This window comes from Spea bombifrons, chromosome 9 (assembly GCF_027358695.1).
Source record: "Spea bombifrons isolate aSpeBom1 chromosome 9, aSpeBom1.2.pri, whole genome shotgun sequence".
Classification (NCBI taxonomy): domain Eukaryota; kingdom Metazoa; phylum Chordata; class Amphibia; order Anura; family Pelobatidae; genus Spea; species Spea bombifrons.
The window spans coordinates 22,065,232-22,091,480 of record NC_071095.1 but is presented as its reverse complement, the minus strand read 5'-3'; the positions used below and the strand labels follow the sequence as shown (position 1 = coordinate 22,091,480).

Sequence of the window (26,249 nt, the reverse complement as noted above, 5' to 3'; positions counted from 1 at the left end):
CAAACCACGGCGTTGAAGCCACGGCATTGTCGATTCGTGAGGCTTTACTGGGAAATGTGTCGGGTTAGTATTCACTAACGCCCGAGAGGAGCATTTCATCTCAGCTCTTCCTCCATAATACCCAGCTAAGCGAGTGAGATGGATGACCCATTTAGTTAATACGCCCCAAACTCAGCAGTCTTCTTCAGGGCCGGTTGATCTCGGAGGAACTGCTTTCAGAGCCTTCGATGTATCAAGGCCAGTGACGTCGAGGCAATAAGCGGAACCTGGAACCTTTTTCATTCCGGTAGCGCGTTCGGTTTATAGAGCGTGACTCTAGTAACGGAGAGCGAACCGGGTACTAACGGGTATTAATATCCACCGACCCACCACAGCAAAGTCTGTAAAAATGTTTATTGAAGGACAAGTAAAACGTACGCCGCCTCAAGACCAAAATACCATTTTACTTGATTTCTTTTCACACCTTGAAATCAAAATGTGAAGCTGGAACACTTTATTATACGCAGTGCTTGTTATTCGCTAAAAATTCATAGTGTCATACAAAGGGTTACAAGCATATTCTGCACCTTAAGGGGGGGGGCTTAATGTTGCCCTGTATCTTAATCAAATCATTGATTAATCTCTTTGATTGACAAATCTCTATTGACTTCTGAGGTCCAGTGTCTTAATAACCAGCAGTTACATGAATATTCACTATATTTAGCACAGGGATTTCTAAGACTTCCTGAGATGGCCTCCAATACAAGCAGACCTTCGGACATATGTACCAATAAACAAACCTCGCAGATAAACGTATTAAATAAAATCCCCCCCCCCCAAAGATGTCATTTGGGGTATGCAGTGTCCTGGGACTGGACATTGTCCCTCCGATCCGGGAATCCAACATTATAATGACCCTGGGTTTATCTGCCGGTAGATAACATTCCAATTTAAAGGGGGGGGGTTAAGAGAAAAATCATTAAATAAGGTTAAAAATACATTTCATAAATGTGGTATGCCTGCAAATTTGTACTGAGAAGGAGGGGTCAATCAAAACAGGAATCTGTAGCGATGCTGACTCAGGCTTCTATACACCTCTGTAAACATATCACCGTTTGGCAACCACATTAAATAAAACCGATTTCAATTTGTTTAAAAAAAAAAAATTAAAACATAAGCTCCTTTCTAAAACCAAAAATAGTGGAAAGAAATAAGGAAGGTAATTCAGGGACAGGAAATTACCACAGACTCGTGTCACTCACGTGTGAAATTACTAAGAAAACACACTATGTACATAGAAGGGTTAAGTCCATGTATAGAATGATGGGGGGGGGCTCTGGTTCCCGCGTCTCCCCAGTGGCTCATGTTGTCCACAATTAAGTCCAGGAGCGGTAGAGGCAACCAACGTAGCTCTCAAACCGTCTTATCTACGCGACCAACATCAGAAACAAGTCAATGTTCTCCAGATGTTCCTCACGCCGCTTCGCCTGCCTCATCCCTTAAAATGGAACCTCCACTCCTAATTAAAGATTCCGTGCTCCTTCCCGGTTCTAGGAACGGGATCACCAATGTCTGGCGTCAACCAACTCCGGACGGAGGCTGATCTTTTTCAAAGTCTCGTAACCCACCACAATGACTATGGTGGACGGCGTGGAGGATATGATGCGCGCCGAGAGACCTTTGGTGAGGCCCCAGGGCCCTTCTTCTGCCATCAGCTGCTTGAAGGTGTTGATGATAGAACGCTTGCCTTCCACCTGCAATGAATGAACGAGAAAGCATCGATAAGAACCATTTTCACAAAAACATCTAAAGAAAAGAAAACTCAGCCGACGTATTTTTGGACTTCCTGTGTATACAGACAAGACCTCGAGGCACATTGTGGACATCGGATATCACCAATGTGTAAACCTCTGGGGGCCGGCTACCAGCTGGCCACAACCTCTGGCAGATCTTCCATGTAATGTGTTAATTAAGATACAGACAGCTAAGAAAATGCCTAGCGCTGGGGTGTATAGTTACCCCTACGTGAGATGTGCGGGTTACCTGCACACGTGCCCTTATCACATCCATGGGGTTGGTCAGGGTAGCTGCAGTGGCTGCAGCCAGCGGCCCGGATATGGCTTGGAGGAGGAGATGAGGGCAATCCTTTGGGGATAGACGGGATAATTGCTCTAAGGGGGAAACAAAAGATTCATTAAGACACAGAAATAAATCTACAAAAGATTTTTTTCTCTGGTAACGCTGCTCCACTCTTTACATTGATGGTGTAGCTAGAGGCATCCGCGCAGGCATCTCACCATCATGTAGTCGTAACTATTAGTGCCTGAGCAGGTCCTCTTCCAAATACACAGCAGAACATAACTTACAATAATCTATACAACTCGAGCGTGGACTAAGGATTTTACCTCCGGGGTCTGACTCGTCTACTACTCACCGGCATAGAAGTGGTAGAAAGGCCACCATACTGCGCTGTTTGGGATGTAGGTGAGAAGAGAGGCAACGTAACCCCTGTAGAAACCTCTGAAACCGTCCGCTCTGAAGATCTGCTTGATGATATCCTTGGTCTGCCCGAAAGCCACCGCCTGCTTCCTGTCCGCTGTGTGAACCCGGAAGCGTCCCATGCTTTCACCCTTCCTCTGCATCATGAGGTGCTGGGAGATTACGTCTATGGGCACGGTAATACTCTGGGCCACCAGCGACGCCGAGCCACCGGCCACCAGCGACTTCACAGTGTTACTGCTACTGTACCCGGACACGTACTTTCGGGTCAGTTCGTACGTGGTCACGTAGCACTGTCCAGAGATCAGCGTGAAGGTGTTGACCAGGAACCCCCGGTAAAACCCGGCGACTCCTTCCGACCTCAGAATCTTCACGAAGGCGTCGAACGTCCCATTGTAGAGGCTTTTCCCCTTCTGCACCTGCAGCCTGGTCCGGATGAGGGTGAAGGGGTAGACGCTCACCCGGATCATCATAGTCATACATACCCCAAACACATAAAACTTCTTCTTGTCTAGATGCTCCCACTCTATGATCTGGATGTTCCGCTTGTCCTCCATGGCGCCAGGAATAAGGCTTCCTTCCACCTGCGACGATAGATTCGGATATTTCTAGAACAAATCCCCGGGCGCATCCGGTACCGGAATACAGCGAACACGGATTCTGACAGGCAATACAAATGTACAACACAATACACACAAACTCTCCCGAGAAACCCCCCCTCGATATTTGGGATGGTCACCGGCAGCTCTTTCGAGCGCTTTGTTCTGAACACTTAGTGCAGCCAATAAATAGTAAATCTCAGGTTACCATCGCCTACATTAAGCGAGCAAGCGACTGTAACCCCAGCCAGCAGCTACCAGTTACAACCTGTCTATTACAAGCGTCTGATGACCGTAACATACCACACAGGTTTTACTGTGCTTGGGTGACACCAGAAACTAGACGTCTGCCTCACAACGTTGGAACATTCATGGAAAAACTATTTACTTGAAAAGTTGTGGATGCCTGTAAGAGACTTCTGGCAGAGGTGACAGCTGAATTAACGACTGCAATTGATAGCACTGGCAGTTATGGCGTTTCGGCACGCTGGCGGCGCAAGGTGGTGGATTAAAGTGATCTGATTTCATGACCACCGCACTCCATACAATAACCTGGACAAGCCGCCGGCCGCCGGGAGCTCCGCGTGACCTGCTAGAAATCTGTGTGAAGTGTCTGCAGGGGAATAACCTCGGGTAATAAATCTCGTTTCCTTCGAGAGGTCAGTCACCCTGTCGCCTTCCAGAACTTTGCCCCATCGGAAGAATTCAATTCCTCCTAAGAACTGACGCAAGATCTTAAAGGGATCCACCAAATTTCTGGCACAAACGTGGATTTGGTCATACAAACCGGAGCTCGTAGGCGCATCATTTCTGAATAACTCTTTTTTATGACATCATCAATCCGATACGGATGCCCCTCGCCCCTCATGGTCTGCCATTGTAAATGCTACACAACCCGTAACCATGGACAGCACCGAGAGGCCAGCAATCACCACACACGTCTCCGGCGCACAAACGGCCATCACAATTTGGTTACAGAATTAACGCACCTTCGCTCTCAGGGGCCAGGACCTTCACAGACGGACATCATCGGCTCCCTCGCCAGGACACGGCCGATGCCTACGCGCAGAAGTGACGGTCGGCATCTGAGATACACGGGGGACGGGGACGATTACTTCACGTGCCGTAAACCGCTAATCAGGAATGCCAGCGGGTGTCGGTGACTGGTAATGACAACTTCTGCTCCAAAACTGTAAAGGAATTACGCTGATGAGTTACAATTAAGGGATGTAACTATTCGTGTATTAATCGTGCACGCGTATTCTCACGATGCAGATTGTATAGGTGTGTGTGTGTGTGTGTGTATCTCTGTCACATATATATATAATGGATCCACAGCACGAAGCTGTTTAGATGTATTTATCCTTACCCCCCCCCATAGGATCAATGCTTATCCCCACCCCTTCTGTTGCCCCCCCATGTCGCCCCTTCTGACCCCAGATGAGGGTAGTAAAGCCCCCTTGCTGATACCCCATGGTAACAGTACCTGTCCGTGTCCCTCTTGCAGCTGCCCAGGCCTCAGCCCTCCCTCTCTATCCTGCCCTCTCTGCCCGGGGACACCTTCCTTCCACCACCTGCCAGCCAATGCCGGAAGTCGAGGGCCTGATTCCCACCAGCCAATGGCCGGATAGGTGATGTCAGTAGAGGTGGGGCTTCTCTTAAAGAGCCCTCTGAAGGCATTAACTTACCAGAAAGGGGTCACATGACCTCACTATACGCGCAGTCAATTTCTGTGGAAGATACCACTTCTGAAATAGGCTGGAAAATATTTTTCGCGGTAAATGTAAATTACAGACACCTCATGGCGCACAGTAATATATGATATGTTTATATGAATGCCTATATTACAATAAAACATAGTGTCATGGCTTCTCCTGACTGCACTCAGTCCCAGTATGAATTTAATGGGTTCTCATCTTTAATTCATGGCCCTCGGATGCCACACAGCTGTCTAGCTCTGATAGGCACAGGCCGTTGCCATAGTGATGCCCTTACCCAAGATGGCCAGCTCATTATCACTCGAGGTGGAGCCTACCAGTAATAGCAATGGCTGCCCTCATCCTGGTGACATGAAATCCTTTGGAAGGGGAAAGGCTGTCATTGTCAGGAGCTCTATCCAGGCCAGTGAGGGGTTACTGGGGAAGAAAAAAGCGCATGGGGATACACTCTTGCAGGTTTGGGGTCTAAAACATTGGAAAGATATACTAAAATGCCAAGGACAGCAATCTGTCCCATGTCAAAAGCTGCCTGGGCATGATGGGAATTGTAGTCTAGAGTTTATGGAGTACCATGTGTTTCGTATTCCTAGCAGGGTCTAGTAAATGTGTATTTTAGCATCCAGGGGTGTGCTGATTAGAATTGAAATATTTAGAATGCTAATGCGATGAATAGTTAATAGAGTTATAGTACAAGTTATCTTTAGCTTCTATTTAATTATTAACTATCTCTTTCTGGTCTCCTAGGTGTATGCAGTCCGCTGTCTGAATTATTGGGGTCCGTGGTTAAACGGAGGGGGTTCGTGTGAAGAAGCATGGGTGCTGGCTACCCGGAGAGACGTGACGCGCTGCTGTCCTTAGCTTCCTCGGATTAGCAGAGACGGTTGATCGCTTCGTTTTCCCCCAAGCCTCGCGTCTGATTAAAACAAGCTTTGGACAGAAGAATGGGGAACGTGCTGGCTTCCCCGCATGTGTCATGGCGCAGGAGGAGGAAAGCTTTTGCTCTCCCCAACCCTGGTAGCTTCGATGAACTGCATAAGAGTTGCAAAGGTGAGTGACCCATTGGATGGCCCAATATGGTAGCCATATTGACACAGCACCCCTAGGACTCTAGGGGTCACCTGGAGGCATGTGCGTCAAATCTAGCGCATGACATCATCAGGTTGCGGTTCCCATCTCAGCAGTTTTATTTTGAGAAGCACATACTTTTCACATGTAGCTGACCCATGTGTCCCATGTCCTTTCTCTAATCCCTTGTGTATTACTTTATTGAAATACAGCCGAGATGATGGTCCTTGTCCGCCATCTTTGTAAATCTTTTACTGAGGTTGAAGATAATGTATTGCTTGGAGTATAAGAGTGTTCTTTTTTGGCAATTATCCCTTAGACTTCGAGATATATGTATATTTATTTGATCTGTTCCTTTAATGCTTTCTTTGCTTGATTACAGACGTTTTTCCTCTGCAGATGGAAGGGGTGAAAGTAATTATCAACCGACCTCTCAGTAGCCATTTTCAGGTAAAACAGACACTGTGGGGTTAAATGTAAAATCATTACTCTTTCACCCACTGCACTACAGCAGTTGGATAATAGTTTGAAAATGTTTCTGTTCCTTATGGGGCGGTGTAAGCATGTGTGAGAGTGTGACGTTAGAGCGTATGTGTATGTGTGTGTATGGGGTTAGCACGAGTGTGCGTGTGTAAGGCTATGGTAGTAGAGTGTTAGAGGTGAACCTGGGGTTAGTGGTGATAGGAAGAGGAGGGAGAGCGTTGGAAATTATCCCTGTCTGCCACAGTCTTTGGCACAAATAATTGCTTAATCAAATAAAAAAATCTATTCATATATTTTTGCCGGGGAAACCTAATTGTCACGTGACACCGAAGCAAGCAATGATAGGTTGCTGGTATAGAAAATGAAAAAAGTTAGTTTTTTGTTTTTTATGTGATTAAACCTTTAGGGGAAAGAATAACACGTCAGATCTGTTAATGTTTCACTGTTGTTCTCTGAACTTTTTATAATTTGTGTTTGGAATGACGCACTTTCTCTTCTCCCCAGGTTAGCCACACCGTTCATATGAGCACAGCTGGTCTGTCCTGCTACCACTTCAACGCCAAGTACATCGGGGACGAACAGCCCAGCCCCTTGGAGGTAGCGGAAAATTCTCTGCTCGTTCTCTTTACTAACCACGGAATCTGTGTATTCTAGAATACCTAATATGTGCTCAACGCTAAGGGCAAGCTTATCGAGGATAAAAAATTGTGTTTAGAAATGATACCCGTATGCAAATTGGTGGTTCAAGTGCGACTGCGATCTGGTCGTTGGTGACCGTTTGTGTTCTGATGACCATTGTAGTCCGTAAAATATTTTTCAGTTACGCCTTCAGTGCATTAAATGGAGACATCGCACCCACATTTCTTTTTCTACAAATATATTTTGTTATAGACTGTTGAGTCCTTTCTCTTCTCTAATCCCACGACCAATACGTTTGTGAATCTCATTTACCTCTGTTTTCTTGCAGAATTTCCCGGTGCTCATCGGGGATCTGGATAGCAACGGGAGCCTGAATGCCCAGATCCAGTATCTTTTCACTGACCGGATCCGATCCAAAGCTGTATTTCAGGTGAGCGGACAGAGCTGTCCTTTTAAAGCCGCGTCATTTAAACTATGGATTTAACTCATTTATCTATCATTTATTGTGCCGCTGTTTATTTTTGTTTGTTTCGCACACATTGTAAAAATAAAGGATCCCAGAGTCCACTCATGGAGTGTTTTTTCTTCCGGTAGACCCATCACTCCAAATTCCTCACGTGGCAGATTGATGGGGAGTACAGAGGTGATAATTACACAGGAACTCTGACTTTGGGAAATCCTGACATCATCAACCAATCTGGTAAATTTGTAAGAATGGGTAGAACACTCATTTTATCAAATACCTTTCTACTGACTCTGTCACTCAGAATCTGTTGTTGAATCCACAGAGTACCAGAAAAGATCCAGTAGTTTAAACGCAAGAGCTGATTGTCTTTTTTTTGTTCAAGAAGATTCTTTCACAGTTTTTGTTGTCCAGCCAGTCTGTAAAACTGGGACGTTCTCCTGGTCTTCACAAGATCGTAGTTGTTACTTTGAGCAACATAACTTTGAGTTTGGGATTCTGGTCTTGGGTCTGTAAGTGGTGAACGTTCTTCTGTCGTTGAAAGATGTATCTCAGTTCTTAAAGGAACTCCCTTACCTATAATTTTAGGACCGGAGCCTGAACACTACACCTAAAGTACATATCTAGAGATCTTAATGGAAGGACAAAACCAGTTGGCCCATCCAAACCTGAAATCTTTAAGCACTCTATGTGACCGACATTCTGAAGTAGAATAATATGCGTTTCTCAGAATTGTCCTCGAAAAAGTAATCTCTGTTTTTTGTTTCAGTAATCCTGGTATCGCACTTTCTGCAGAGCATCACCCCCCGCCTTGTTCTTGGTGGGGAGCTGGTTTATCACCAGAGACTTGGAGAAGAGGGGGCCATCCTCACGCTGGCTGGCAAATATTCTGGTACGGGGTTCTCTATTCTCATGATTTGCATCCGTGTTTCCAAACCTGATTTGTATTTAGCAGCGGGCTGTTGGGTTTTTTTGGGGGTGACCTATGTAATCTCTGTTTGTGTGACTCTTTCAGCTCCAGACTGGGTGGCCACCCTAAATATTGGATATGGTGGAGCTCATGCCAGTTACTACCACAAAGCAAATGAACAGGTAAGCCTGAGAACCTATCAAATGGTGTTCTTGTAATGTTCTTATATTACTAGGTCTGATTTTAGCCAAGCATTGTGTAAATTGCATGTTACAGCCAAGTACTCCCCATAAAGGTTATCTAGTCCTTTTAAAAGTTTTCTTATCCCTTCATCTTGATTTTCATATTCTCATGGTGAAAAGACCTTGATTCGATATGTTATGGCATTGTAACAGAGGCCACAGCAGAGTCTTCCTCTCCTAAGCTTTAACCTTAACAAGAAGGAATTAGATCACAGATCCCCTTACACTTCCAACGTCATGCCAGAACACTCAGTGTTTGTTGAGGAGTAGCACTTCCTTTGAAACTGAACCCAGTCCACGTTTTTAGTATGAGTCTGTCCCCTCTCTGTACAGATTCAAGTCGGCGTCGAGTTTGAAGCAAACACCAGACTCCGAGAGACGTCCTTTGCTTTCGGTTATCACCTGAACGTTCCAAAAGCCAATATGGTCTTCAAAGGGTCGGTGGACAGTTCCTGGTGTGTGGGGGGAGTATTGGAAAAGAAATTGCCCCCTCTTCCCATTACCCTGGCACTTGGTGCTTTCATGAACCACTGGAAGAACAAGTTTCACTGCGGCTTCAATATCATGGTGGGCTGAGATGGTCCTAGGTGTTGGGGTGGACACCATCAAAGGGGACTTGCGTGTTCTTCAAAGACTTGGCCCGCACTAAGGAACTTTCCCCTACCCACCTTCGCTTCTACACCCATCTTCCTCTAGACTGAAATCCAGAGGCATGATCGGTGGGGCAGATACAGGAACATGGGTTGTTCGGAAGCTGGCACCTGCCTTGTGACAAGGATAATGGTTCTTGTTGGCACGATAGGTTTTCAGCGGGGAACACCTATGGAAGTATTCTTCAGAGGCGGCAGAACCCCTTGCATTCCCTCTGCTGCACTCCGCGAAACATTTTCCGACAAGGAACTGCTTATAAATTACAACAATAATCGCCCTCTTAAAAATGCTGTTTGGTTGAGATATATGTTCTGTCGGGACCAACGCATTTTGAATCCGTCTCAGGGCCATATCTGCAGGGTTTTTTTTTTTTTAGTGGCAATTCTCTTGGAATTTTAGGACTTCACGCTGATAACCTTTTTAGTCGCATAGAATAATTTATAGATTTAATATTTGCTGCATTTTGAGCTAGAAATGTAGATTATTAAGAGAAACGGAGAAAGGAAAGACAGGCACGGGTCCTTGACAGAAGCGGAAAAAGTGGATATCAAAAACTTTCTCATCTTGAGAAAGATTCCTTTGTCCAAGAAGCCAGAGAGTTCTCTAGGGGCAGGGTTTTTTTATTGAGGATTCTGCCTGGTAGAGCCCGTAAATTTGCTGAGTTTTATCTACTATGCAGAGTTCAGTTTTCCAAAATTTATCTTAAGTAACTTGTGAGATGTTACTGGGCTAAATCTCCCATAATTTATTATTTTTTATTGTATTTTATTCATGCAGCAAAGGTTTATGGGAGACGTAGTTCACTCACTGCTGGACAATGTTTCTGTTCAACTTAAATATTTACACATTTTCTCCCCGATTAATTCAGTTCTAGTGAGTATTCTGCACCAGATACCGTTTTTGATTTAGAAATGCATAAGGAAGTGTCTGTTAATCTAAATATTGACTGTGCATGCGAATGAGACCCTAGTGGTGGAATGCAATGGTTTTGTGTACCTCCGATCTCTGTTAGGGACCAAAGGTGTGTGTGTGTGTGTCTGCAGCCCACCTTACCCAGCTCTTAAAGGGCCACATGGCTCAGTTTAAATCTCTTTTAACTCTTTCATCATTCCATAGCAAGCCTTTAAATGTCCTCATTCCATCGCATATACTTCATGTCCCCACTTGGAGGTGCTGTTAAAACGTTTGAAAAACCGTTCCCTCATTTAACGCCGTTTGTTGTCTTTATTTACTTTGCATTCGTGACATGTCTCTTTTAACCCCTTGTGATGATGATGAAAAAGTGTTCCTGTCGCATGATGTGTAAAGATTGAAGGTCGCTCAAAGTGACTGGGCTACAGGGCATATTTTCTCTTAAAGCAATCTATACACCTTCCTACCGTGTTTTGAAATGTTTGTCTTTTCTAACGGGTCTGTTTGCCAATACTTGCTCAGGCCAGATTGAGTTGGCTGAAATTGAGCGACTTGTCTATTCACTAAAGGGAGCACGACTGCTAACTTGGCCGCCCAAGTCAACTCAGCGAGTAACTAGCCATGAAAAACATCACAAGGTATCTGTTGAAATATAGATGACCTGCAGTAGGGCATTACCCCACAGAATCAACTCAAGTCCTCAGAAGTAGGCAATGAGTATAACCTAGAACTCCACGAAACGCAGAAGCGCAGCCCATCTTTCGTCTGGATCAAGCTGTCAGCTCAGTGTCGCATCAATTACTTTTGTGAGTGTTGCTATTTCGTTTGATTTAGCCATGCGCCACGACGTTACCTCTAATCAGACTGGCAAGGTGACCTTCGGAGAACTGGCCTGCCTGTTGTGAAAATCTACTGTCCGTCTCTGTATAAATGATAGGGGGTTGTGCTAGGAACACACATTATTTTAAATGCCCTTGGAAAGCCAGGGGTCTCGCTGTCGGGCCTTTGCAATGCTGCGGTGGGTGAGCAGTGCGGCTCGGCGATTACTCATAGGCATAGAGAGGCGTTTCCGCCAAACTCTGCCCTTACTGCCCTAGGCAATGCAGAAGAGAAGGGCATGAATTATGCAGGACTGCGGGCCGTCTGCTCTGCTGCCTCCTCACCTGGTCAGACTCCAGTGTTTTCTTGCCGGCTGCATCCAGGAGGAAAAAAAAAAGCCAAAAATAATACGGCCCCTCTAGGGAACAGAAGTGGGCCAGAGTCCCCAAATAGCTTCCTACATAATATGATGACGTCACAGGTTGATTTCTTCCCAGGATTCTTTTTTCCTTTAGCACTGCGAGTAATTTTGCCCAAACCGTACTTTTCTTATTTAAATTGACCTTGAAAACTAAACCTTTACAAACAGCCTTAATATCCATCTAATATCTTATATAAATATACAGCTTAAAAAACGATCCACCAGTGCATTTAAAAAGTGAATTATAAAATCATATAATTAAGTTTTTTTTTCTTACTTTTAACCTCCGCTTGGTTTTTAGAATCCAGGACAGAGCTCTCCGTCCTTTTATCTTATTCTTTGTCATAATATCCTTCAGAAAGAGCCTCGGTTGAATCGTGCGTTGCGTTAAAACGATAGATGGAATCTCGTATTCAAAAATAGAACGTTTTATTTAACACCGTTTATCTTTGCATGAAGTTTAACCCTTTACGGGAGCTGCTACAATCTCGTGCAAAACTATGGAGGTCAAGAATTAGGGATTATTGTTCGTACAGCTGAATGGGAAAAGTGATTTTGTTTTGTAATACAATGGCAACAATGCTTATCGTTTTGTGTCGGGTCCTGCTTTCTTGTAGTGATTCTTTCTAAACCCTTCCCCGGTAATATTTGGGAGTGGGACTTTACCAGAAGTAAGCAGGTAAAAATAAAGAGAAGAGCATGTGATATGATATATATAGCATTAAGGTACATCTGGTATGCTTGCGTGGTGTAGCTTTATACATTAACGTTGCTTGGTACAACAGGATTGTGCTTTGTTTTTTCCACCCGTGGCATTTGCCAGGAAAGCTTGATTTCATTCTTTGATCCAAGTTTCTGATGTCTCTTATCCAAGAACTCCTTAGAAGAGCAGGGACTAGTGTCAAAAGAGACTGGCTGACGGCAGTAAGTGGCTTACCATGCTGATTTATGGTATGTACAATGGCCCATACGACTATTGCATCGCATGCCCCTAGGGCAGACCAGGCATAGATAGTTCTGAGGGGTTCAACACCCCCCACACACTTTTGCCTAGGGAACACATATCCAAAAATTCCCCTTTTTTTGCAGTAAGAAGGCACCATGTAGGCACTTAAAAGAAGAAAGGAGATTTAGTCTAAGGCAGAGGAAAGGGTTTTTTTACAGTAAGGACAGTAAGGATGTGGAATTCTCTGCCTGCAGAGGTTGTTTCATCAGAGTCTGTACAGACAGTTGGATGAATACAAAAACATAATATTCAGGGATATAATTTCTGGGGTCAAGAAGGATTTTTTCCCCCCAGTTTGTGCAAAATTGGAAAGAAGCACAACTGGGTTTTTTTGCCTTCTTTTGGATCAACAGCAAGAAGTAAACGGATATGGGAAAGGCTGAACTTGATGGACGCAGGTCATCTAACTATGTAACTATGATCGTCGATACTTTGGTTGGTCACACAACATACAAAATACGTTGCCTTGTTTTTGATAATGCTAAAGTGACTGATAAACATGTGCAAGCCTGTTAAACATGGTGTGTGTGTTGGGGGAAGCCTCGTAGAGGTTGTGTGCTCTTACGCTTTGCCTAACTCTTATAGTGTCGATGGAATAATATCACTCGGCGAGCGCTGTGCTTGCTTTCGCCGCAGCTCTGGCCTGTATCCATCACTTTCGTGATGGCAGAAAACATGGGGTCCTTCATTCCTGTCCTCCATTAAGAACCCCTACATCAGGTTTTCTTACAAAGAACGAGGACTTCCAAAGTGCAATCAAACAATGAGATGGGGTCAGGGCGAGTTCATCGTCTCCCTGAGTAACCCTTAAGAGGGACGGCTGGATCCTCATGCCCTTACGCCCGTCTCCTGTGCGTTTCAGCTTTATATTTCAGTATCGTTTTGCTTGTTTCTTCAGCAGAAAAACTCCTTCATGAGTGGGGTCATAGCCGTGGCATCCATGTCCTGGATGTGAAGCATTTGTCGGGTGTTCTCTTCGTTCAGGGTACGGAGTTCGGTCAGCAAGGACAAGAGTTTTGGATAGAGCAGCCTGTAGAGGAAGATATGTTTCTTGTCATAAAGAGTATTGGTTTTGGAACGTAGAGTTGCCCCGTATTTCCCCCTCTAGTCTGCTGAGACCTTATTATTACTTTTTTGTGGTACATGAAGGAAGTGTGGTATTTGCATTAAAGAAGTGATAAATGGAGCTAAAAAGCATTAGCTCTCCCACGTCTCATTAAGTCTACATACTTTGCAGAACGATTACCGGGATGCCATTGCTACGGTTGCACACAAACATCGTTGGAGAAATGAATGTGCTTTAGCGGGTAAGCGTTCGCCGTTAGGTGATCCAAGTCGAGCGCTTACCTGCCTTCCGGTAATGGATGATGGTAATCGATGTAGCATTTCAGTGTCAGGGCTATCTTTTCTTGGATTTCATCGATAATGCTGTGTTCCATAACGCCAGCACGGTCTGCAGACCAACAAGACAGAGGTTTTCATTTAGAAAAATAAATGTTTGGGTCGCCCGTACCTACATGTCCTTCAAGTCTTGAAACATTTTGAATTAAGTAGATCCCTTATTTAAAATGCCAAAGAGGGAGAGCAAAGTAATAAAGCGAGGTGTTATACAGCAGGAGCCCAGAACCTTTTAGATTTGTCCGTCAAATGCGCCAAGAGGTGGTGGATTTTGTTCAGGGGTGAAAAGGTATTTTCGCAGTCTCTTTGTAATCTCACCTGGAGAGAGGAGCGCCAGAGCTTCCATCAAAACGTATTCCGCGTCGTGGAGATTCATCTTCCGTAACGTGATGTGAAATTTCAGCAGCGGCTCTAGGTACAGTTTCTGGAAACCGCCTGGGTGTTGGAGAACAGAAGTGGGGTCTCAGTATGAAGCTTCCAACAATAAGGTGCTAGCAATGGAAGACAGATTTCCCCATAGCTACATTGTTTATAATAGAGGTGTTCTTATGTGTTTTGGGGGGGTCCCAGATCTCCTCGAAAGAAGCTAAGCGGACCAGCCCTTTGCCCACCATAGAGACTTACTCACTGCACCATCCTCAATGCTCAACTTAATCTTCCCACATTCCCACTCGTTGGTTTCCAAATTGAAAACCCTGTTAAACTGGATTTGGCAGACCTCCATGGTGGATCCTTTTAAAAGGGAAATCTGGTCTTCTATTGGAAATGCTCTGTAGAGAAGAAGAAAAAAGGGGGATTCAATCTCTAAATCATTCTATGGAATCTTAGTATTGAAAATGTAAAAAATAAATTGTATACTGCAGGGTAAACCCCGAGAATAAAAGTGACCAATGCCACCAGTATATATGCTACCTTCTATGATATGGCCATATGATGACCATTCTCCTCGAGGACCATTTATGGTTGATTTGGTAAGTGAAAATGGAATGAAATTGAAATTGTTTTACCACTTACTGCCCACAGTTAAGTAGAACTTAATGTTTTATTATATAGCCCCATACTTTTTTGGCTATTTTTATTTTTTTGGGGGGGGGGGGTTTGGCTATTTTGCTATTGTGGTGTAGCCTCACCTGAAAGCAGGGATGGCTTTGGCAAATTTGATGACCTGCTTGATCATGAAAGTGCTAAGATCAGCAAAATGAGGCAACTCCTTGAAGACGCCTGCTTGGAAGACATGTTCCATTAGCTGCTGACCGTTTGGAGACATGTCCATGTACGTCGGCTGGCTCTGGTTCGTAGACTCGTTGAAGCAATGTGGTGATACACACGGTGAATTGGAAACTGAAGAATTCTCCAGACTGAACTTCTGTATTTTCACCTGTGGCTGCAGAAGAGTAAAGAGATATTAAGGACATCGGCAAGACATGGCTGAGGAAAGTGTCCCTCATAATGGTCACCAGAAATGGCTGGAAAAGATGACTGATGACATCCCCTGCTTTGCTGGTGGGACACAAAGGCTTAAGAAGATGTCTAATGACTTATTTTTGTAATTAAGCAGGTATACCCTCATCAATGGAGGCTTTACTTGTCCATTATCAATGTAGTTGGCTACGGAGAGGAGGCACAGAATGATATCAGACCAGTTGGATTCTTGATTGCCCCTGTTTTGGTACAGGTTTTTTGCAAACGGAACCCTTTTCGGCATATTACTTGGAAATGGGACCTGAGAAGAGGCAGTAGCTGCACAGAAACCAGCAGGAAGAAACACTTAAAACTATGTATAAATTAAAAAATAAACATGACTTCAGAAAGAAATTGTATTTCGGGTCCAAAATATTACAGGCCAAAATTAAGTTATCCCAACTTTTGTGCTCAGAAAGGTCTTCTTTGTAAGGTCGTAAGAACACATAATTTTGAGGCGAGCGAAAATATCATATTCACCAATAAACAGAGCTTGTTGTCTCTTGTTGAGATATAACATCTAAGCAATGGCCCCATGCCCTCTTTGTCAAGCCAACACACACTCGGTTAATATATAACGGTATCAAATGCTTGGAATGCGCCATAAATTATTGCGTTGGCATCGAGCTGCTGTGTGATTGGCTGACAGCCTCTCCGTGAACTAGATGACCACCTGGTTGTCTGCCAGTCACTTCAGGTGAAGGACTCTGCTTATCCAATTGAGCAACCGTTTACGACCAACATAAATCAAAGAACACCAGGGTCAGCCGAGGAAAGGACAAGTGTTTTGTAACCGTTATGCGGTGAGGACACTGAGAACATTCTATGGACCTCTTCTTTAGGTTCTGATTGTTTGTGTGCAGCGGATGTTCTAGAGTTAGCCGAGATGCTGTGCATCTGAAGCTGTTTGTTGTGGGCCTCCTAGGTCAGAATAGACTCGAGACCACGTTTAGAGGGTATTCTTGTAGACGTGCCACTTACATGTACTCACCCTATAATCCTTAAACTGCGAAAAACATGTATCCAAGTGTTTGTTGTGGGCTTCGGTAAGAATGGAGATCAGCTGCTTCTGGTCATCCGTCAGCGATCCCGCTTCTACCACCGGCCGCGTCCTCTGCATGCGTTCCTGCTTTTTTCTCTTTCTAAGTTCGCGACGCATCAACAGAGCTTCTTCCGTCATTATCACTGAAAATAAAAAATGTAGTCATAACAGGGCATGTAAAATGATTGTTGGTTCAGTAAAGCTTAATGACCATTATATATCTTATTTGATGTATGATAAGTACGGAGATTCTTTTTTCGATCTTAAAATGAACCTGCGAACAATACTCCAATATTTACGTGATGCTTGCCAATTGAGCGGGTGGTGAATTAGCCAAACGCTCCATGTCACCGGTTCATGAATTCCTCTGTTTGTATAATGGTTCAAAGAGCGAGCATTTGCAGGGTAGTAGAATGATGTAAATATTATGACTCCATATGGATGACCATTCTTGTGTCATATTGCCCATAGAACTTCACTATGGGTCAGCAGTGGATACCTGGAATTTAATATTCATTTAGTGGAAGTGGAAGGAGAGTGGCTCTTCACACCACCATTGGGAGGTCGAAGGATTGACCTTGAAGTCCAACAGTTGCCTTCCATGGCCACTGATTCCCAGGAATGAAAGATTATTGAAGATAAATAACCGAAATGTTTGTTTTGTATGGTGGAGTTCTAACACACATAACCCTAGACATCTAATCACCACCATTCTCGAATCTCTGCTGAGGGACCGAACAGTCCGGGGGCAACTCAACCTCACGTGGCCATACTTGCCGTAGTGCAGTATCCTAATTCAGTATCCTAATTTAGTGTTTATTAGCTGCGATGTTGCCTACAACCAGCTGTGATATTTCCCTCCTCCGCACAATATCTGATGGGCTTACGTGATTTATTCCAGAATTGCACGTTTATGGCTCTTCCAAAGGTCATGGTAAGCCCGAGGAACCTGACCGCAACTCTTTAATTCCCCTTCTCTGTAATATTGGACGGCTCGCCGATGTCTCCCTGTGAGCACTGTGTACGTGCATTGGCACGGTGCCCTCTTCTCGTGACCCTGATGGCACAGGGGTAGTTAGAGCAAAAGGTTTTAAGAATTTGGTTGCTCAAGAGGATACTTTTGTACAACATTTTCACTAATGTAATTTTTCACCTGCATAATATTGAAGCACAGGGTGCATTTGTTTTGTGTGCGATAAACTGGGATTGATTCAGTTTTATGACAGCTATCAAATTAATTTGAAATTGAATGGGTACGTAATGGGTACCATTTCTCGACTGATATAATTTTATGCCCATCGATGGCATGGGTGGCTAACGGCCCAATCTTGTCACGTGCCCCCGCGTCTTGCAGTTCCTCTGGGTTTCCTCCAGGACATACGTGGGGCCAAGAGGTGGACATTGATGGTTTCCACCTGTCTGCGCGTTGAGCGGAATGTCCTTCTGGTTACATTAATCCTCGGCGTGGCTTTTATTGAAAGAGCTTCAAAGGAATCGCGGCTGTAAACACTGGTGGGGAAGGCGGCGGGAGCGGGAGGCTAGGATATTTATAGACGGTCCCCTGAAGCTGTGCACACGGCATGGATCAAACCGCGCGCTGCCAAATCAGTGCATTAACGTGCGAGCATCCCACAGGACAATTAACCTGCCACCATTGGCCAGAGCGGGAGCCGGCAGCAAAGGCTTCTGGGAGCTCGACACGGGATTATTATCTCTCTACTGCAATCAATACGGTTGCCTGCCTCTAATGCATTCTAGCCTTTGTTGGAGGCCAAAGAGTGATGGAAAGAGGGGGGGGGGGGAGAGGCATGACTCCGGCAATTAGTAATGGCTTTATGTTCAGGGGCTGCTTGGACCCGCGCTGCATTAAAAAACACTTATGGTCTAATAGGGTCATGTTATTGTTACAAAGTAACGGCATTGAAGCGCTCTGCAGGAAAGTGCAGAGGGGTGCGAGTGACGGCACACAGCTTACTGTCGGTCCTCATGCCCACGTCCAGGCACTTCTGGAGTCGGCACGCCTGGCATCTCCGCCGCTTGGCCTTGGTGATGGGGCAGGTCCGGGTGAACGGGCAGGTAAAGTGTAGTCCTTTGCTGATTGAACGTCTGAGGAGTGGAGGGAATGGAGACAATTAGTGTCCTTAGTTACCCTTTATAACACAGGTAAAGCTCTTGGCTTTTTCTAGGAGGCAGAATGTGTTATTGGCACCGGTTAAAAATAATGTGTCTTTATTCCATAAAAACCTCTTTATGGACGGATTTGTAACGTGTGATCTCCAACTATGTACATCACGAGCTATAAGAGCATTGAGACCGCTCCGTGTAGCCTTATTTTGGCTGATCCAGAGAGGGGAGATGGCGGTGGCTGCGTGGATGATGCCGGGGGGTATGCAGGGGCTCCTTCTAACAGAATCTCGGCTATGAAGAAATGCCCGTTCATTAAAAAACAGAGAGTCCTCCCTTTATTACAGCAAAGTCCTGCGAGGGAAAAGAGCTCTCTGCACCTGGTCTTCCCTGCCGATTCCCGTTTCACTCTCTGCTGTCTGCCCCCTTCCCTGTCTGTCTCTCTTACGTTGTCTCCATGTCTGTCACTCTTTCCTGGTATTTTTCCCCATTCCCCCCTCTCTATGTCTCCCCCTTTCTCACTGTCACTCTGTATGCCCTCTCCCCGCCTTTCTCCCCTATCTACCCCCTCTCCCTGTCTCTAACCCCCTCTCTATGTGTCAGCTCTGACCCTCTCTCTGTAACGTACCCTCTCACCCCCCTTGTGTCTCTCTCCAGTCCCGTTTCCCCTCCTCCCCCTCTCTTCCCTGCGCGGCTCTCGCCTCTCTGCTTCTTTTTCCTGTTTTATCCTTTATTTGAGGCTCTTTGCCGCAGGGAGCATCTCCCCAGCATCCCAAAGGAAGAGGTCGGATTCCTCCCGTCTGTCCCCCCTCCGGTACAGCTCTCCGGCTGCGATTATTAATGCAATGATTTCCTCGCTTCTATTTTCTATCCTCGGAAGACCCCAATACAGCTGCCTCCTTTACCCCTGCAGAGCAATAAGCACTTTCTTTACCCCCGCAGAGCCCTGGGCTGCCTGCTTTCCTCCTGCAAATCATTAAATAATGTTTAAATGTCAAATACTGCGATCTATTGTATATAGACAGTCTGATGAGCAGGGGTACTATGTTCCTTATCGAGCCCCCCGATGTTTCTGGACCCGTATTGTTCCGCAGTGGTCTCACCTGAAGAAGCCCTTGCACCCCTCGCAGGTCAGGACATGGAAGTGGTAGCCGTTGGCTTTGTCCCCACAAACCGCGCACAATTTATCTTCCTCGGGCTCGTTGTCTTCGCTCTCGTTGGTCGCGACGCTCTGCACCGACGTCCCCAGAGATCCGCAGCTGCTGTTGCTGTCTTCAAACAAGGGGTACATGGACGGGCTCCAGTCGACGTGGACAATGGATAAATCTATCTGTTCGCCGTTCATTCCAACAGGTCACCCACTGGAAAGAGAGAGAAGCTTCGTATCAACCATGCCGTCCCCACCAAAAACCCCACTACTCCCAGGACAAGGGGTGGAAAAATCCCCAACTTTGGCCACCTACGAAGCTGGAGTCCTTTAGGTGATGACGTTACCCCTGTGTATTTCTGTGGAACGTTAAAATCTTTTGTAATTACTAGAGAATGGTAAAACTTAAGAAACTTTGAAGGCTCTGGAAGCGGCCATCTTGGTTTGTAGGCAAACCTCGCAAGAGGCATATGGCTTGTTACCATTTCTTGAAAAGCAATGGTTATTTCGACCTTGATGAGAAAACATTCATCCAAAAGAATACTTTGCTTGAATACGCTGTGTTCCCTCGCACGGAAAAACACAGACCTCTGACCTTTGATTCGTACATCAGAGTGGTTTAGACGTTACCTAATCGCGGGTCGAACTGCAGGTTACGCGGTTATTACTATTTATTGTTTTATACAGCGCCATCAAATTCCGTAGCGCTGTACAATGTCAGGCCCCCAAACACTGCTGGCTTACACCGTTTGGCCTCCCCCACCGGCCCATTGTTATACAGATATAGAAATATTGCAGTATTTATTAGTATTACTTTCAGTTCTTATGCAATTTTAAACACCGCCGATCCCTTCCCAGAGGCATCTGCTGGCTCTACCCAATTTCCTAGGTCATCCAAATTTAACCCTTTCCTAAACTAGGGGGTCAGTCAGGCCCTCTATGGAAGGGGAGGGAAATGTTTGCGTAACGGAATGTACCAAAGTGGGATTATGCGGTCATGAATGGGTTTTGGAACCCATAATACATTGTGAAAGTGTCAAATATTGTAATTTTCCCAGGGTATACGAACCCAAAATGTCCAGAATTTGCTGCTCGTAATACTAATCAACACATAGTATTAAAGATGCTGTTCCGCTCGCACTCTCCAGCATGTTAGGGGAGTAAACTTTGGAAGACCTGTCATTTTATTCCTTCGTCCGAAGAATTCCAACAAATAAAAACCCTGAAGCTTTGTCGGTGTCTATGGCAACAACCCCTGAGGGCCAGCATTTGTGTCACATGACAATTAAGTGTTCCTGGCAAAAATATAAACGGAGCAAAACTTCATGATCACGAAATTGTTCACGAGAAGGTTTAGGAATGATAATTCTAATCCGTCATCTAGTTATAAAAGTAATACATTGGGCAGATTAAGTGAAAGAATGCATTGGAGTCTTTTGTCAACCCTCACTTCGATTGTCTATGATTAATTTTCCTCGTCCCTTCCTACCACCCCATCAGGAAGTTCATTCCATATACGCACCATTCATTCGCACTGCTAAACTTCGAAGAAGAGCTTTTTTTTTTGTCTTTTACTGATCTCTGTTCTGTGAAAGATACACGTCTCAATTTTAAACCTGTCCTCCTAACCCTGCTTCCATAATTTGATCATCCCGATCTCGATTAGAGAGAATCAAATCTGATAACAAGACTTTGCGGTGCGTGAACTCTCTGTACCCTTGCAGCGCCTGGTATTTGAGGAACATCTTGTGCTGATGGCTTTACTCGGGTGACCCTTATCAACGAGACGGGTTCAATGAATGACGTATGTTGGAACCAGATAGACCTTCTGCATGCTGGCGTCGTGTAACGTTCCCATAACTCTGCCAGGCTGGCTTCACCAAACACCCAGTTGGTCCAAGGTCCACTAATAGACTCAACCGAGTGGGTATTTTCATGTCATGGATTGTAGCAGATTGTTTTCACACTTCATTCCAGAACCAATCTCAAAAAGTAGTTGTAAAGTCCCAGCAAGATACAAGGTTTCAATAAAAATGAGTAGCTCCCCTCTTAAATTCGACGTGGTCTTGAAGGATAAATGCCTCGAGTTTTTAGAACCTCATCTATGGAGACATCTCCTCTCTCCAACGCGGCTCCAAGTTTCAGCGTAAGGCTGAAACTCGACTAAACTAATTTTTTTTAATGGGGGCTTTAAAAGGGCTTTATTTTTTCCGTCCCTTATTATTGTTTTGCTAGAAATGGCAGCATACCAAAGGCTCGGCCCTCATGAAGAACCGTGTTTGTTTACAAAGCCCACATTGTTGGTTTGGAGTCTGTCTCTGAAACAGGAATTCCTAGTAGAGCCACCATTGTCACCAGTCTATTGTGATGCCTCTTGGCCTCTTACACAATCACCCTCGGATGATCCTGGTGTCTATCTTTGTCTGAGAATGTTCAGTGGGTCAACGAGTTTTTGACACGCTGACGGAAGGCCCTACAGAATTGTTGTTACTTTGTTACTCGCGCAGGTCCTAATGGAATGAGAACTTCATAATCGGAACAGAGGAGAAACGCCCTTTAAAAAAATGAAGCTGCCACCGAAAACACCATATCTGATGTCCTGATCAAGAATAAAGTCTAACTTACTTGGCCCTCAAGTAATTATGACGGCCTGCATGCTAAAGACTAATCTAAAGATTTTTAGGCAAAATGATGACTTTAAGGTGGGATCCGTGAACTTGGGAAAAAGCTGGAGAAATCCTGAAAATTGGCCGCCTATTTCAGTTTCACAGATAAAGAATTTTTTTTTAAAATCTATATTTTTAAGAGCTGATGGTTGACTCAAAAATTTGTGCAAAAATTGCAAAAAATGATTGCATAACCTATTTAAAAAACAAAATTGTAACCTCGTCGGGAGCTCCTGTGATAAATAAAACGTTCTTGTAAGCGACGGCCGAGCGAGCAGGTAACTGAGTTCAGATGAGGCTCACCTTAAACCTCAATTCATTACCCAAAAATAAGAGTTCTAGACCTCTGCTGTATTTTCTTCCCCTGTCTCTCTGTTTATACGGGACACGGCGCTCTATTTTAAAGAATTTAAAAAAACTTCATCAAATTTTTTTGTTGTCACGGTTCTAAGAGGACCAACTTTCTGCCGTGTTACGAGTTAGGCTTGTCATGGCTGTGGAGGATCGTGAGAGTTGTAGTCGATTCACCGTCTACTGCTGCTTTGTGGTAGGACCAAGGCACGGGAACGAGTAAGCTTGATAGTTGACGCAGCTTAGTAGATCTCTCCCGCTTTGTGCGGCAAGGTTGTGTAACCCGTTGCTTATCGCGTGTTTTACAACCCAACCTATTCTTATCTGTGGGGCAAAGATCACGTTCCTGTAAACCGACCCTGCTGCCGTCTCGCAGATGTTTTTAGCTGGTTTTATGAAATGTCACCAGCACGCGTAGAGCGAAGCGTTCGAGGTCTGTACGTGTCGGGAAACATCTCAATGTGCTGTGGCAGCAAAAAATACAGCAGCTAGGGGCCCTTCGCACCCGCGACTATTTGTATGAAACGATATAAGCACCGACGTGACCTATGATGACCCGCCACGGACTATCAAAAATGTCAACTTTTATACTGGGCAAGAAAATGTTATCTTTTCCCCCACTTTTTTATACTTTGCATGCCCATTTGGTATTTATCCTTACATCCTAAAGGACCATAGGGGATTACTCCGAGGGAAATATAAAGGAAATTTGATCTTCTGAAAGAAGATTGGATAAAGCGACCCATCAGCGGAGGTGGTAAAGTCCATTCCCCCCAAAAGGGATATCGGATACGCCGTCGGCTTGCTAGCAGTCCCAGCCAGAAATCCACTCTAGAGGTCTGGTACCTTAAATACTGGTAGTCCCAGCGGCCTTCAACTACCTTGATGCTTAACCTCGCGGGAAAAGAGGACAATAGCAGGAGAAGACTCTACAACGCCGTCCAGCACCAGGACAGGTCTTACATGATATCATTCAGTCAAGGAGATGGCTAATTCCTTCGCCTCTGCATCATCACATTACCGACCAATCCAGATGCTGCCGGCCTTATAGAGTCCCTCTCATTGGCCAGCTTTATATCTCTGCATTTATCTTACGTAATAAAATCCAGATTTCAGCCCCAGGATAGAAAATTGAATGTTTAGCCCCCGGAGAGTAGGGAAATGTTCCAAGTGGTTAACGAGGCTTTTGCACGACATGTTTTATTAAAGACAGTTTGGGTAAAAATAGCCCTTTCGTTTCTGGGAATTCAAGGCTTGAGGGCAAATCTTCGTGAAGGCTGAGGGTGTAAATATAACCGAGGCGTTCTGCTCGTACGGTCACTTTCGTCTTGAAAATAGGTGGTCGAAATCCCTAAACAAAGGATAACGATGCATGACTAGAGCTACGAGCCCCTATGGTCTCCAAAGCATTGGGTCGACCTGAATGTTTATTTAGTAAACACTAAAATGTCGCTTTTGAGCCCCAAAATCCACAATGCACTAGGTGAGCACCAGCTGGCACATCTAAGACAGTGGTGGGCCCAATGGTGGATGTTTGTGAGCCTTTTTTTGTTCTTGACACTCAGCCCATGCGCCCATGAATGTAGGGTTGGCCTAGGGCTAGTAGACCTAGCCCCGGGGTAACCTGTGATAACTGGAAGTACGGGGTGCATACGGTACATTTAGTCAATGCCCATTACAAAGTCTCTAGTCCTGCAACCAGTCCTCATCACTGGGAGACAACATGGCCACGATCTCAACTCCATCCCATCACATAGAGGTCCATGCAGGTTCCTGGAGCTCATGGTCCCGTTCGGGCGACTGTCTGTGCATCCTGACTAAGAGCTCTTGTTCTCAAAGATCCTGATAATGTCTGCCATGTTGGCTTTAATGCCTAACTCAGCAGTTGTATACTTTTAGACTAAAATCTAAAATCAGGTGTTATGTCTGGGATGTCCCCGTAAATACATTTTCGTTACACAAGTCCCAGTCCTGCTGGATCAAAGCTCAATAGGGTAACATTTAAAGGGACCCCATGTCTTTGCACAGCTTTGAGTATTGGGGGACTGCAGTGCTGCCCCCCCCCCGACGCACCATGTACCTTCTTGCCGCAGGAACCGGATCACCAATTCTCCCCGCTTTCCAGAATCCCGCAGACCTTGGATGCAGCCGGTGGGTAGAAACGTTGCCCGGATAAGTTCCCGTCACTTTGAATCCCCCCCAAAAAAAGAGCACTATTAACCCGCAATGGCTTAACCCTCGCTCTATGTCCTCGCTCTACGTCGAGTAATCTGCAAGATTCGTCTAACACAGCGGGGAGGCAGGTGAAAAAAAAAAAGGTGTTACCCTCCATGCAATGAGAATGAAGTCAAACCTGCCCGTCCCGTCGGTACAGAACACACTGTACCTGCTACGGTATTGGCTGGGGCACCTGATCACCCCCCCCCCGCATAGTACCTCCCCACCTGTACGCATGATAAACACTCATGAACGGTAGTGGCCCAAAGCACCGTGGGAAATGTAGTGTTAACTTATGCCCGTAGAATTATCTTTGGAAGCTGGCCAAGAGAGGCCAAAGGTGGAAAGTCAAACACCGGCTTCTGAGAACAGAAGAGGGTAGAAATGGGCAGAATGGCCTCCCAGCAGAGGCGGTATGGGAAAAGACATTCCAATAGCATACGAGGAACGCTAAACCTTAATTTTTGTGCTTTGGGGGTATTTGGAGAGGGACTGAGTCCAGTTAGAGGAGGTTATTAACCAAACCGAGATTGATATTAAAGCCAAGGTGAGCAAACCGACATACGACGTTGCTGTCCGCCTGTTGGCCAGGTCCTGACGTGGACCTCCATGCTCTTTCTGTGGTCCGAAGCAAGGGTGGGCAGCAGGGGCTTTAAATGGTGGGGGTTCCTTATAGCTGCCCTTCAAGATCGAGCCCCAGGAAAGTGCGATCATTGTGTGGGACCTCGGGGAAGTCAGGATCTTCTTAAGTCAGACTTCATGACCTATTCGGTAGGTGGTGACATCGTAGGTTTGGCATTTGGAGACATTCTAGGTGACCTCATGCCCTTCACAATAAAATAATGAGGTGTAGACCCCATATTCAGTTATTTATAACACGCAGGCATATCCCGTGCGAGGAACTGTAGGTTATTATACGGCGCCAGGTACTTGTGCACGTTGACTCACGAGCGCACGCACGCCGGCACAGGTGGGCTGAGAGCAGATTATGTGGGATAAGCGTGCCTGGTGTTTAGGGCTGGAGGTTTAACGAGAAGTGTTGGTTTATTGGTTCATTTAATCCTCGCTCTCCCAAATTAGCCTTTAAATCCTCAATCTGCTCACCCGGCTTCTCACTTCTTTTAATTAGGAACACAATTAATGAACGTCAGTGTCAGAGCCCACGCTAGAATCGCGCATGGCCCTCATGGACGGGACACGGCAGTGCTCTGAGCACATGGAAAACAATCGAGTGGGGCTTGGAGTCATTGGGGGAGAGGGGTCCAGTGATTTTATGAACAATTACCTATCTACAGAAAGACTTGTGAATGCTGGGAACAGCCTTCCAGCAGAGGTGGCACATGCTAATAAAGTGAGAGCTTCTGAGAATGCTTGGGATGAACACATTTCAGCCCTGGATATTGATGATACTGCAGTCCCTCACTAGGGGGCAGTAGC

General features: G+C 45.4%; 3 protein-coding genes across 3 annotated transcripts; 1 reads left to right on the top strand and 2 right to left on the bottom strand.

Moving 5' to 3' along the window:
- Positions 1-1,002: 1,002 nt before the first annotated feature.
- On the bottom strand, positions 1,003-4,181 carry SLC25A44 (solute carrier family 25 member 44). Its single transcript, XM_053475239.1, has 4 exons — positions 4,067-4,181; positions 2,414-3,062; positions 2,023-2,150; positions 1,003-1,733 (listed from the first exon to the last, which is right to left on the bottom strand). Exons 2-4 carry the CDS (start codon positions 3,033-3,035, stop codon positions 1,542-1,544), a joined length of 942 nt encoding a protein of 313 aa, XP_053331214.1. The 5' UTR covers positions 3,036-3,062; positions 4,067-4,181; the 3' UTR covers positions 1,003-1,541.
- A 1,404-nt stretch (positions 4,182-5,585) lies between these two features.
- TOMM40L (translocase of outer mitochondrial membrane 40 like) lies at positions 5,586-9,589 on the top strand. Its single transcript, XM_053474936.1, has 8 exons — positions 5,586-5,842; positions 6,243-6,310; positions 6,848-6,940; positions 7,311-7,412; positions 7,577-7,682; positions 8,215-8,337; positions 8,461-8,537; positions 8,931-9,589. Exons 1-8 carry the CDS (start codon positions 5,737-5,739, stop codon positions 9,171-9,173), a joined length of 918 nt encoding a protein of 305 aa, XP_053330911.1. The 5' UTR covers positions 5,586-5,736; the 3' UTR covers positions 9,174-9,589.
- A 3,323-nt stretch (positions 9,590-12,912) lies between these two features.
- On the bottom strand, positions 12,913-24,852 carry NR1I3 (nuclear receptor subfamily 1 group I member 3). Its single transcript, XM_053475520.1, has 9 exons — positions 24,676-24,852; positions 19,535-19,792; positions 18,283-18,413; positions 16,257-16,450; positions 14,935-15,188; positions 14,429-14,574; positions 14,123-14,239; positions 13,754-13,859; positions 12,913-13,436 (listed from the first exon to the last, which is right to left on the bottom strand). Exons 2-9 carry the CDS (start codon positions 19,774-19,776, stop codon positions 13,301-13,303), a joined length of 1,326 nt encoding a protein of 441 aa, XP_053331495.1. The 5' UTR covers positions 19,777-19,792; positions 24,676-24,852; the 3' UTR covers positions 12,913-13,300.
- Positions 24,853-26,249: the final 1,397 nt, after the last annotated feature.

Bases quoted from the DNA above. Each gene is read 5' to 3' on its own strand.
- SLC25A44 (XM_053475239.1), bottom strand. From the start codon at position 3,035: ATGGAGGACAAGCGGAACATCCAGATCATAGAGTGGGAGCATCTAGAC. The intron at 2,151-2,413 runs GTGAGTAGTAGA...TTTCCCCCTTAG, and splicing joins TTTCTACCACTTCTATGCCG to AGCAATTATCCCGTCTATCC. The intron at 1,734-2,022 runs GTAACCCGCACA...CATTCATTGCAG, and splicing joins TGATAAGGGCACGTGTGCAG to GTGGAAGGCAAGCGTTCTAT.
- TOMM40L (XM_053474936.1), top strand. From the start codon at position 5,737: ATGGGGAACGTGCTGGCTTCCCCGCATGTGTCATGGCGCAGGAGGAGG. The intron at 5,843-6,242 runs GTGAGTGACCCA...GCTTGATTACAG, and splicing joins ACTGCATAAGAGTTGCAAAG to ACGTTTTTCCTCTGCAGATG. The intron at 8,338-8,460 runs GTACGGGGTTCT...TGACTCTTTCAG, and splicing joins GCTGGCTGGCAAATATTCTG to CTCCAGACTGGGTGGCCACC.
- NR1I3 (XM_053475520.1), bottom strand. From the start codon at position 19,776: ATGAACGGCGAACAGATAGATTTATCCATTGTCCACGTCGACTGGAGC. The intron at 16,451-18,282 runs GTAAGCTGTGTG...TTTTATTTTCAG, and splicing joins CGTGGGCATGAGGACCGACA to TGATAATGACGGAAGAAGCT. The intron at 14,575-14,934 runs GTGAGGCTACAC...TCTTCTCTACAG, and splicing joins AAAGCCATCCCTGCTTTCAG to AGCATTTCCAATAGAAGACC.